At 39.4% G+C, this 12,188-nt stretch overlaps 1 protein-coding gene across 2 annotated transcripts in view; it reads left to right on the top strand.

Moving 5' to 3' along the window:
- ccser2a (coiled-coil serine-rich protein 2a) overlaps nucleotides 1–12,188 on the top strand; it is a 63,041-nt gene that overhangs the window by 4,745 nt on the left and 46,108 nt on the right. For both annotated transcript variants that reach the window (XM_088013516.1, XM_088013517.1), the window contains exons 2-3: nucleotides 7,760–9,183; nucleotides 9,272–9,489. In XM_088013516.1, the coding sequence (XP_087869642.1) occupies nucleotides 7,803–9,183; nucleotides 9,272–9,489 (1,599 nt within the window). In that variant the 5' untranslated portion in view covers nucleotides 7,760–7,802. The remainder of the gene's footprint in view (nucleotides 1–7,759; nucleotides 9,184–9,271; nucleotides 9,490–12,188) is intronic.

Raw genomic sequence — 12,188 nt, 5'->3', positions numbered from 1 at the left:
AAATTCAAAATGGAGTTGGTAAATCACTCTCTACTTATGAGAACATTGATTTAAATGGTTAGGATTTAGGAAGGGAAACATATTAAGTACATGAAACTGTTCCTGAGAACCTTACACAATTTCTGATGGAACATAAAGCTGCTCTCAGTCTCAGGCTTCAGACAAAAAGCTCTATGTTAAGCTCAATAAAAAACTGTTTCATTACAGAAAAGAATCCCTTTGATCGTTTAAATCGCATATCTTCCATTTTCTTTTCATTTCTGAGTCCCGCGCATTTTCCGCGTACCAGGAAGATCTTGATGTTTCACCCCTGAACTTGACTCTGTTTGTCATTTAATAACGGGTCACGATTGGCATAGGGTGCACGGTAAAGTGTCCGTCTCTTTCGCACCTAAACGCGAGGAGCTGAACTACTGGTGACGCTGGGAGTCTCGTGATGATGCCGTTGGGGGAGACTTGACATCTGAGCTGCTAATTAGATTTGTAGAAGGTCTGCCAAGACTTTCAGTTCTCATCATCCTACACCTCGGGAAGAGCTCAGGGGAGGACTTTTAATGGATGAGTCGGAGCCGATTCTGAAAACTTCTGAACTGCAGTGTGACTCATACCTGTGACCAGGTATAGCTGGGGCTTGACATTTCAAGGCAAGAGTCATACCACGTACACACAAAAACAACAACTTTGCAGTGCCACTGTAGCTATGCAGATTCAAAACGGCTGATCTCGACTGAGTCATTTAGCTAAAGCGTTAAATGAAACTCTCAAGTCAAATATAATATCTGTCACTCTAAATCCTTTTTTTTTTTTTACCTTTATTTTTGTGATGGATATAGAAAGTGTTGCTTCAGACTGCTTGCTGTGATTTCTGAAGGTAACTGACATCACGGACACAACCGAAGACCTTGAAAAGCTGGCACCGCTCAAACGACTTCACTGCCTTGGCAGAAAATAGTTGACTGAGCGAAACCACTAAGCTGTCAACCGTGAAATGATGAGAGGGGGCGAATTAAATTTACGCTGAATCTCTGCGAGAAGCACGATAAATAGTCTTTTTTTTTCTATGCTCAGCTGAGTGCTCGGCAGGACCCGTCTCCTTTATTATCCCCTTTAGTGGTCTTGTGATATCGCACACAAAAACAAAAAAAATGCTGTGAATGTTGCCATTTGCTTGGGGTGAAGTACTTCTTCTCGGCTTTCTGAAATTTCAGTCCGCAAATGATCAGTTTCGCGATCCCGAATGATTTTGACGTTTCCGTCTTGTTGCATGCTAGGTAGGTGCTCCTCAAAGGCACCCTCATCAAATATTAATGCGTTCATGAAAGCTCGGCGCTCTCCGCCCACTCGCTCACCCCTCCGTCACGAGCTTCACAGCTGACGTTACGTTTGTACACATGTGGGGATTGAGGCTGGCAGCAGGCAGCTCAGCATCTGAAGCCTCTTCCTTTTTCCTGTGCTCTACTTTTTCAGCTCGGTGCAACATTAGTTTCTAGTTTAGATGCAGAGTGATTAGCTTCCTGTTCGATTTTGTCACAAAAAAATGATTGGACAAGTCATCAGAAGTCCACTGACTCAAGGTAATATCTCCAAACTACCATTTCTGTGATATGTTTTGGGTATTTAGAAAAGTGAGATGGTGTTGTTTTTTTTGTTTTTTTTTTTCCACAAGGTGTTGTTTTACTCTTTGCACAGCTCCATGATAATAAAACCCTGTAATGTATCCCTGACGGAGCAGGTTGCCACACCTTAGCACTTTCTCTCCTCCTCTCTGCTCATTGTGTCCACTGTGGGCTCTCTGTCATTTGATCTACCACTCTCTGAATACAGCATTACAGAAGCATTTATGCTGTCTCGTTGGGTTTGCATCAGGGTGGCTCCATTCAGCTCTACTTTACTTAGTGAACATTTGTCCAGCATCTTCCCTGTCTCATTCTATTAGCCTGCTCTAATGGCACCCTGGTAATCTCCTCCAGGAGAGAGCCATGCCTCACCACTGCCCTGCCCAGACTGGCCTAGTTTTTGCCTTGCTGCCTCATTTGGCTTCCTGAGAGCAGGAGGTTGCATTTCAGTTTGGTTTGGTTTCGATATGAAGTCATTTATGTCGTGTTGTATTTGCTATAAATTGTCCCCCGTGTCACATTAGAGTCTTTGGACCAAAAAAGGCACTTGATTTACCTGCTTTTATCTTTAAGGTCCTTCTACTGTGGCTTGCTAACAGACTCGGTACATTACTTTTTGGAGAAACTAAATTGACAGTCATACATGTTCTTAATGCAAGAAGGTTTTAACCTTTGGTCTTTTCTGTTGTTCTCCACTTACCTTTGTATTTTACTCGCCCCATCACGCTATTTTCTATTACCGTAGGTCCCTAGGAGATGAAATCACTCACCTATTTCAATTTCTTTGGGTTATTCATTTTCAAGCTTTGTTTATAGTGTTTTTAGGAAGTAATTCTGTGAGTGTGACTGTAAGCTGAAAACTGCTTTACACAGGAAATGACCACTTCAAAGCTGCCAAAATGGGGGGAGGAGGGAGGGAATTCCCACTGTTCAGGCTTTCAATGAGATTAAGGAATTGTTCAGATTTCTTTTCTTAAACAGTAATCTGTATAGGTTTAAAATGTGGTGTTGCTTTTTGCTGCTTTCGACAACTTTGTTTTAACTGTAGCTCAAATTAAAACTTTAAGCCACAAAAATAAAAATCTTATTTCAGTTTCACTGTCCATTTAACTAAAATTGAAATTGGCTCTTTTCTTCACAGGAAACACCTTATATTCAAAATAGAGGCCTTTTCTGGAAAGTGGAGGACATTTACTTAATGCTTCCACTAACATATATTTGCTGTGGCAAAACAATTAAGTGTGTGATTGTGCTTTTCTGTTTTCTTTTGCATTTGCGGGTACTGTGTTGCTCCTAAGCGACGGCTTAAACTCAAATGTAGTTTGGATTACTTCACTTTTATAGTTGGATATACTCTTGTCTATAACCAGCCAAATTATGAAATTTGAAATAATTATATATATATATATATATATATATATATATATATATATATATATATATATATATATATATATATATATATATATATATATATATATAATCCACCATTGATCATGAAAAAGTATTTGTCCCCTTTGCAGATATCTGTTGTTTTATCTTCTTTGTCACCCATTGTTTTGCAGGCAACGCAAATCTGAGTGACAAATACAAAATGATGCTCAAGTTGTGAAGCAGTGAAACGTCCCCAGATAATTGCAGCTCCCCCACTATGTTTGACTGTCATTGCTCAGTGACTCCCTGCAGTTTGCTGGAGTCACAGAGGCTCGGAAGTGGCTTAGTAACTATTTCCACACCGATGGATGTCAGAGGCTTTGTTTTTCATTTGTTCTCAATTTTTTTATTTTATTTTATTTTTTTAGCTGACAGCATGCTGTGTTGCTTTTCACAGTGTTTTAAGTGGCTTTGCGTTGTTCAACAGGTTCTATATAAGCGATTCCTTGTTTCTGTAGGTCTGGCAGTAATCAGGCCTGTGTCTGGCCATTGAAATTGCAAAAAAAAAAAAAAAAAAAAAGTGGTTAATTACAGCTTAATGACTTACCAAGAAAAAGGATAATTCTTTTTTTTCTTTTATAGGCCAGGTTGTTTTGAATTGCTTTGTTATCTTTGCCTGACAGTAAAATGTGTTTGTTGATCTGAAACAATAAAGATTCTGATCAAAATCAAAAACTGAAGATCTGCGAGAAGGAAATACTTTTTCACATCACTTCAAGTTTAGTTCAAATTCTTCAGCTTCTCCAAGTTTGACCTTCTGCAGTAATTTTAAGACGTGCTTATACAGGCCTCAGATTGATTGCAATGCTCTTCTAATTTGTGACCTGCTGCTTAGACAAAAGTTCAAGAGATTGAGTCACTGCATTTATGGCCAATAAGCGATATGCTTTAAAAATAAGATGTTAATTGGTTTTTGCTGCTAAATACTTATAATCCTGTTTCACTGTCAGTTTTTACCCCGACAATATAGAAATCTTGATTTGGATTTCGATTAGCAGACACTAAAATAAACATACACATGGTTTTATTCACACAACAACCAGCTTAATGATTTTAACCATAGCATTTGATTGTTCTGCAGCGTGCTGCTTGTTTTTGTTTTTTTTTTAATGAAGATAAAATGGCAACATCTGCTAACACCTGACAAGTAAGATGTGGAGGACACGCTCCAGAAAAGTCATTAATATAGATTTTTTACAGTTTGAATAATAACAATAATAATAATAATAATAAAATACAAGAGAGATGCTTGTGCACATGCCGCTCATCTGAAGCTTCACAGGGAGCCGGGAGTCGCATGTAGAGATGAATTGACTAACTGGGGGGAGAAACGGCAAGAATAGGGATTTGCTGTGTCTTGTGAAGCACCTTCATTCATGCGTAGCTCCAGTGACCCAATAAATCATGGCCCTCAGGCTTTTGCATCTCATCTGCATCCATCCTGGAAGTCCACGGTGTGTGAGAATGTGCAGATCAATTGTGAAAGCGCTCCCTAAAGGGAAGTACGCCACTGTGCTGTTGCAGGTCTTAGTTTCTCTGCTCCTTTTGCCGGGTATCTTCCCTGCCAGCTGTCTGCCGAGTAGAACAATGAAGTGAGGCCAAAATCCTTACTGTCAGACGAAAATAAAGCTGCTTTCCTGGTATTGCAGTGAGTAAGAAGAGATGTCATCTCACCTTACGGTTCATTTCACAAACTGTGCTTGCTGCTGAGGTGCTGAGCTTCAGGTCTTACAGGAGACCTCTCTGAGGGAAACGACTGTCCAGAGTCTTGTCTCTCTGCTTCTCACTGGCACTCTACTTTAAAATATCTTTTTGTCCATACCTTCTTTTTTTCCCCCTCTTTTCACTGAGTTGATGGTGCATGCCTTTTTAGTTTTCCTTGAAGGAGAAGCTCTGTTCAAAGAATATAAAAAGTACAAGTTTCGTGTTGCCGTTGATCTTACCCACATCACTGGCAAATTTTTTCAGGATGTTATTTTCCATTTTTATGGTTTTCTGCATGGAATTACATTTTTTTTTTTAATTTCTGATATGAAAGGGAACTGTATCTCATAAGGTTTTTCCCTACCATCCCTGCATCAGTTCCAGCTCATCTATGTGAACCACCATCTATACAGAATAAACTGACCCAGATCTTAGCTGTAATGTGCTTTACTTTTGAAATGTATTACAGAGATAGTCTTTGCTGTTGCTTTTCTAATTTGATGTTGTAAACACGGGTGTTATGCAGGGAAAGTAGTTGGTCTTAGTAAAGCTCTTGGATGTTTTCATTCAGGGGGAGGGACAGAAGGGCAGAGAGCTTTGTTGAGAGTATGAGGGTTTGACAGATGGCCTGCTCTGTTTACTCCTTTATGTTTCAGTCAGTTATGATCTTGTTTATTCGGTTGCCCATGGACACAGATGACATATTTGTATCACTTTTGGAATCGGGCATATCTTATCAAAGCACATAAAAATAAGGGAATAAAGGTGAAGTTGTAACTTAGGAGTAGTCTGAAACAGTTTGGAGTTGTTGTTTTTTTTTTTTCAGAACCATTGGATACTGAAAGAAGTCAACTTGCTTTGTTAAAATTCAGTTTTATAAACATTATTGTTAATACTCTGCCTTTGGAAATTTGAAGAGTATTGTTTTTTTTTTAGTATGAAATTCTTATGGTACTTTAACGTCAGATGAAAATACCATAGTTTCATAGTGTTGAAATATTTTCACAAACCTTTGAAGCTGCTTTAATTTTTATAACGGGAACACAACGATCACTCCCGTCTTTTCTAAAACGTCCTATCTGGTTAACACTTATCTATATCAATTTGTTTGCTTTGATGCAGGGACTTGAGCAAAAAAAAATAGAATGAAAACGGCAGTAGCTGGAAGTGGTTATTGTACAGAATAATATCCAGAACTGCACATAGGCTAGACGACTGCTTTTCTGTTCTAGGTCAGTGATTATCACTTAAGTAAAACTACATTGTGACTCAGAACGAAGCTCCTGTGTGAATATTTGAAAAAAAGGTTCAAGTATAAACTACAAGCACTAAACAAAAGCACCAGCACTATAATATTTACTTCAGTATTATTATTATTTTTGTGGGCGGAAGTAGCGACGACCCTGATAAATGAGTGTTTACCGCAGCAATGTGTGCAACACTGCTCTGCCGCTCTGGATCTGAATGAAACTTGAAAGGTTCTGGGGCCACTGATGGTTATGAAAGGCCCCCAATCTTCCCATTAAACACGGACCTAACCTCTCCTCACGGGCGAAGAGGCTTTAGTAACCCAGACTATCCATGTTGACCTGATTTGGTTTGTGTAACTGTGTGTTTTTGTGTTTATACCCCATGAGTGTGTGCATGAAACAGATTAGGACGCTGGGTGAGTGGGTCTCTCTGACTGCCGACACGTGTGTCTCTCAGTGAAGATGTAGGGCACTGGGAGTTATCTTTTTTTTCTTTTTTTTCCCAGAGTGAGAGACCCACATTGCTCTGCACATCCATCCCCCATCGTTTTAAAAATCTGATTGAGTCATTTTTTCAGCAACTTAAGTTTTTTTTCCCCAAGAGATTTACTCCGAAAGGATTAACTGCTTGCCTCTGTGTGGACATCCACCAACAATGGGTTATTTTTCTGGTGTAGGCAAACAGCTCTTAGTGCACAGTTTACAGTCGCTGCTTTGCCCAGTCATGCAGATGGTTTACTTTCTGCTAACCAAAGCAGCCATCTGGAGATGAGCAACTTTTTTTAATTCACAATATTCCAGGACTGGCCAGATGGATGGAACATGCAGGTGCACAGTGAACACATGTACACTTGTCACATGGTTGACTGGAAATGAACGAGTCTAAATGAGTTTGAGGAAACAGCCTTGTGTTTTCCATTGGTTGGCTTCACATAATGCAGATCCTCCATTCGCATACCGCATACTGGCTGTCGTCCCAGCATCCCCTTGTCTCTCAGGGACGCTGTATCTGTTTCCCCCAATTTGTTACTTAGCCAGGTCTTGTAGCTGCAAAACCTGGGCCCAACTACAGGTTGCATCAGTCTGAAATAATAAAATTCATGATAATAATAATAATAATATTAATATTAATAATAATCATCATCATCCTAATGAAAAGGAAAACTAATTCATTTCTATTCTGTTCCTGCGTTAACTGGAGTACCAAGTCATTTGTCAACTCGACAGTAATCAGACGAGACACTTTTTTTCCCGCTCATCTGCTTTGATGTTGATTTGTATTCATAATGCTGTTTATGGTGACAATAGATTTACTTATTTATCGACAGAAGAGACAACAGAAAAGTAAAAGATTAATAGAATTTTTTTGTTAGTTTTTTCATGTTTTTTTGTTGAAGATAATGAAATGAGAACGGATTCAAATGTAAAAAAAATCTGCTCATATATTCAAAATGTATTTTTCTTTACCAGTTATGATATTCCAATGCATATTTTGTTATTTACATGTTCAGTGTTTTTTGGGCTGTAATGTTCTCTTCCATTGTAAAAATAGCTAAAAATGTGACCAACACTGAATCTGATGATGAAATGCCCTCAGCGTCTGGCTGTCAATATCTGATTGGACAATAAAGAGAGTTTCTGTACTGATACTGATGTTGGGTTGAAATGGTTTGATTTCTTCTAGAAGAAAAAAACACACTATGAAACTGCTCATCAGTATGCTGTTACTCAATTATTTTTCTGCTCTCTTCACAGGTATGCATATTCATAAATTCTTAAGTGCCTTCTTCAAGATCTAATGGAAGAAAAATCGTTAACTGGGCCTGCCATGGTGTCCAGATTGCCAAAGTTTGGTGGGCGCTCCACAGGCGGTGGGAATAGTCCTGTGTGCAATGGTTCCACACAGTCCCCTACATCTGTGCAGGATGGCAAGACCAATTCTCATGGAACACGCTCAAATGGTCTGATCCGGCCCGCTCCACCGTACATGAAATGGAAGAAAGACGATGGTATGAACTCTACTAGCCCCAGCAGACTTATGATTCCATGGGATGGAAATGAAGAGAGGGCACACCACCATGTGCCCTCATTACCCGAGGTGAAAAGTAGCTCTCAATCAACACCTAAGATGCGTAGGTCAGGTACTTTGATGGTGGCTACCTCCAGCCCAAAAACTGTTCCCAAGCATCTGACAAAGATAAACCCCAAAGTGACAAAAGTTGGTCAAAGCCAACTGAATGGGCTTTCTAAAGTAACCTATAGTACTTCTGGCATTCCTGCTCGAACTGGGTCGGAGTCGCGCCTTGTGCGGCCTATGTTGGGCACCAGCTCCCCAAGAAGCAATTCTCAGGATAGCCTATCACAATCCAGAGAGAACCGAAAGATTTTGACGTTGGACCACATGGTGCGTTCAAACAGCTTCACTCACTTCAAGCAGATTCCCTCCCCCAACTGTGAGCCGATGACACGGTCCTTCTCCTTTAATCGGGCTGTGGAGTTAGCCAAACCCCTGGCCAACACTCAACTTCGCCCTCCTCGCAGTAGTTTCCTCAAGCCACCACGGATCAGCAACGGAAGACTGTGTTTAGGACTAAGCAGTAACCTTGGAGATTCAGGTTTTCAGTACAGCAAAAGCCTTCCAACTGACTCCTCATTGCCCCACCCATCTTACCCTGCCATGCCCACCACACCGCAAGGTTTGAGGAAACCTCAGCTTCCTAATTCTGCTCTGACAAAGTCACTGACAAACAGTGTGGGATCTTCAGGTTACAGATCGGGTTCAACCACACAGACATCTCCGTTTCCAGATCAGCCCAAAGAGGGTGTTAGATCTTCTGTCTTATCTGACTCTGGTGGACTTCTGAGGATATCTAAAGGATTTGAGCCAACCGATGAAGATGGGAAAGCAGATTCATCCAGTTACAGTGGTGGAAGCTCTGGAGTTGAAAATGGCACTCATGACCAGAGCTCTGTCCAGATGGCTACCGAGACCCTGGAGGACATGTCCTTATCTTCTGCCTCATCGCTGGAAAGAGGTGACACCAGTGAAGAGATTCTAGATGATTGTGACTCTGCAGGAGATGTTTTTAGTGATGGAGACATTCCTGCCAGCACTAATCAAACCGTCTTGCAGAGGTCTTCCAATGACAACACAGGCTGGGAGCCTGTAGATCTGACAGGTACAATGCAAACCAAGAAAATGATTTTGGTTTCTTTTTATTTGAGATTTGACATGGCATATTGCCCACGTTTATTTGCTTTTTATAGAAAATGAAGAAAGCCCGATGCAGAAATTGCAAGAATCTACGCAGGATTCGTTGGTGTTGTCTCCTCCGCAGAGTGACGCTCCTCAGGGTTCATCGGTGGAGCTGTCTCCCTCCAATAGCTCTGGTGGGACCTACATGTGGGATGAAGAGGGTCTCGAGCCTCTTGGGGAGCTCAAGTCTCCACTAGCAAGTTATGAGGATTTGGAAATCAACAGCATGGTGAGGCCCATAATTCCCATTGTATTGATTTTAATATTGTGTAGACTTTTTAAATCTTTAATAATTAATCTTGACTCTTATGTCATAAACGGACAAAAAAATAAATTTATTTCCTTCTGCGTTCGCATTTCCTATCCTCAAGCAAAAAGAGATTCTGAGGACAAAATGTTTATTTTTTTTTAGAAAAGCTGTTTGTGGTGTACATGTGCCGTCTAGAAGTCTTGATGTGATCAACTTTGCCTATTTGTATTAGAAACATCAACAGGGGATCGGCTTTTATGGCTTTTTCCAACATCTGTCTTCCTTTTTGACCGAACTCTGTTTTCATTAAACTTCACATGTGCGCTTCAAAAGAGGAAAAGACGAACGGTGTCTGAGAATGCCCAAGCAAAAATTGTTTGGGGAGAATCAGAGTCCTTGCAGTGCTTTAGAGCATATGTGGTCTGCTTTTTAATTAATGTCAGCTTATTAACACCTACTTGTATTGGTACATGTTAAGACAGGACAAAGTACTTTCAGTGACAATATATATATAATATCGCTCAAGTAGCAGTGCATTTGTGTGGTGCAGTAGAGCTACTCCTAGAAATACTTTTCAAAAAATGACTCAAGTAAATGTAACTAGTTACACCCTTCCTATGGTGTTATTTTTATTTTACTCTAAAAAAGAAAGCGAAAGGAAATTTTAAGTTTTTATCATTTAGTTTAATCTTTTGTGCATTAAAATTGCAAAGACTTGAATAAAAAACCTGATATGAGTTTACTTTAAAATATGTTCTACTTAAAACATATTGACTCTGCAAACTTGCGTAAATACCATATTCTTCATGTCAAAGTATTTAAATGAATCCCCAGAGCCTTGAATTTCCAAGGTCTGTAGGATCATTTTTCAATTCAGCATGAAAGTTCAGTTTTCATTAGTCGATTATGCATTAATTATGTTATGCATTTATATTTCACGTCTTAAACCTTTTTCAGTAATGCCGTTTTACTGTGCAGAAGTCCATTAATCCATTTAGAGGTAATTTACATCAATTATGTAAAAAGTAATGGGGCAAAAAAATTGCGAAGAAGAGCAAATTGGCATGATTCTCTGCTGCAGGTTTTCACCGGTGTTTTGATGCCAAGGCCTCTCGCTCTCTTGGAAGCTAACGCTAATCTGCTTTTCTGGCCTTACTTTTTCTCTCTGTATCCCCGTACCAGGGCATCTGATCTTGGTAATGAATAAAGAGCTTTAAAAAACAAGCTGGAATTTAAATTATGCAATAGGCTTTGGGGCGTTAAATATGTTCATATTATGATTTTGGAAGAACTCCTCTGGACAAATAGTGGAGTTTATCTCAAAACATTAGACTTATAGTGACTGGAAAAACCACAAGGGTGTGTTTGAAACGTTTTCGTGAACTGTCTGTTTTTGCTTAATTTTGTCGTTAGTGCAAGCACACGTGGGTTTGGCATGTGTTTACGATTAAGCAGTCGCGCAGCATGCCGTAAGCAGTCGGTGTGTTCTTATGTGGTAGATCTGTTGAAGTGTGTTCATAGCTGGGGGTAAAACAAAGAGCTTGTTTGCTGTCCAAGCTTAGTGAAGAGAGTTTCTAAGACAACAACTGCTGTGTTTTGCCACCTTGAACTCTAAACTAATCTAATCTCTCCAGATAAAACTATATAGCACAAATGTTTTCATAATGTCACAATTAAGGCATCAGTAGGCACTTAGTAGAGGGCTTTAATTGGTCTATAAAAAAAAAAAAAAGCACATTATGCTGATTACATCACTCAGAAGAACTGCAGCGTTGGAAAAGAACTGTACGTTGTTTAAATGTGAGCAAACAAAGCCAAAAGAGAAGAAGCATGTGGTGGAAAATGACATTTTCCTCAACGCCTCTTTCTTCTCACGTCCATCTTATGTTTACCAGTATAGGTCAGCAAAATAAAATATTAAGAAAAAATGTTTAAATTTTCTAAATGCACACTTTTCTTGAGAGAACTGATGTAATTGAGAGAGGTTTGTACAACGTCCTTAACTCTGGCCACAGATTTTCAGTTGACTTGAGGTCAGAGCTTTGTGACATCTTTAGCAAAACACTGACTATGTTTTCCTTAAACCAGTTGGTGAAGTGCACCAGTCCCTCGTGCAGCAAAGACAAAACATGATGCTGCTACTTTCATACTTCACATTAGGGGAGGCTTTTTTTTTTTGTAGCCTTGCAGGCACTCCCCTTTTTCTTCTAAGTGAAACAATGGTCATGATTTTAAATTTGAGTTTCATCAGACCACAGAGGCAATTCATTTATGATCACTGGACATTTCTATGCCGTTTATTCTTGCAATTATTCTATAAGCAGATGACGGTGACGCCTTGAGGAAATTGTGCTCCGCAACAAAATAGCCTTCCTGATATCTGGCGTTGTTTTAGTTTTTATTTGTGTATTATTGATGTACGTAAAATTTCTGGTTTGAAGAAAGCAAAAATCTCCACAAAGGTTTCTCTCTGATTATTCTGTCATTTAGCAAAACTAGATGCTTTCACTAATGTTAACTGACCAAAAACAGAAAAAGTTTACTTTTGTTTAATATCGTAATATAGGAAAATATGGTTGTGTGTGTGTGTTTTTTTTAACACATCTAGTTTCAGTCATAATTGTAGTATTCAGACAATAAGTCTCACATTGAGCTGATTACATAGGCCATTCCTACAT

Source organism: Poecilia mexicana, unplaced genomic scaffold (assembly GCF_051168715.1).
Source record: "Poecilia mexicana isolate PSO_F unplaced genomic scaffold, ASM5116871v1 scaffold_15, whole genome shotgun sequence".
Taxonomy (NCBI): Eukaryota; Metazoa; Chordata; class Actinopteri; order Cyprinodontiformes; family Poeciliidae; genus Poecilia; species Poecilia mexicana.
This window is presented reverse-complemented; position numbering and strand designations above follow the sequence as displayed.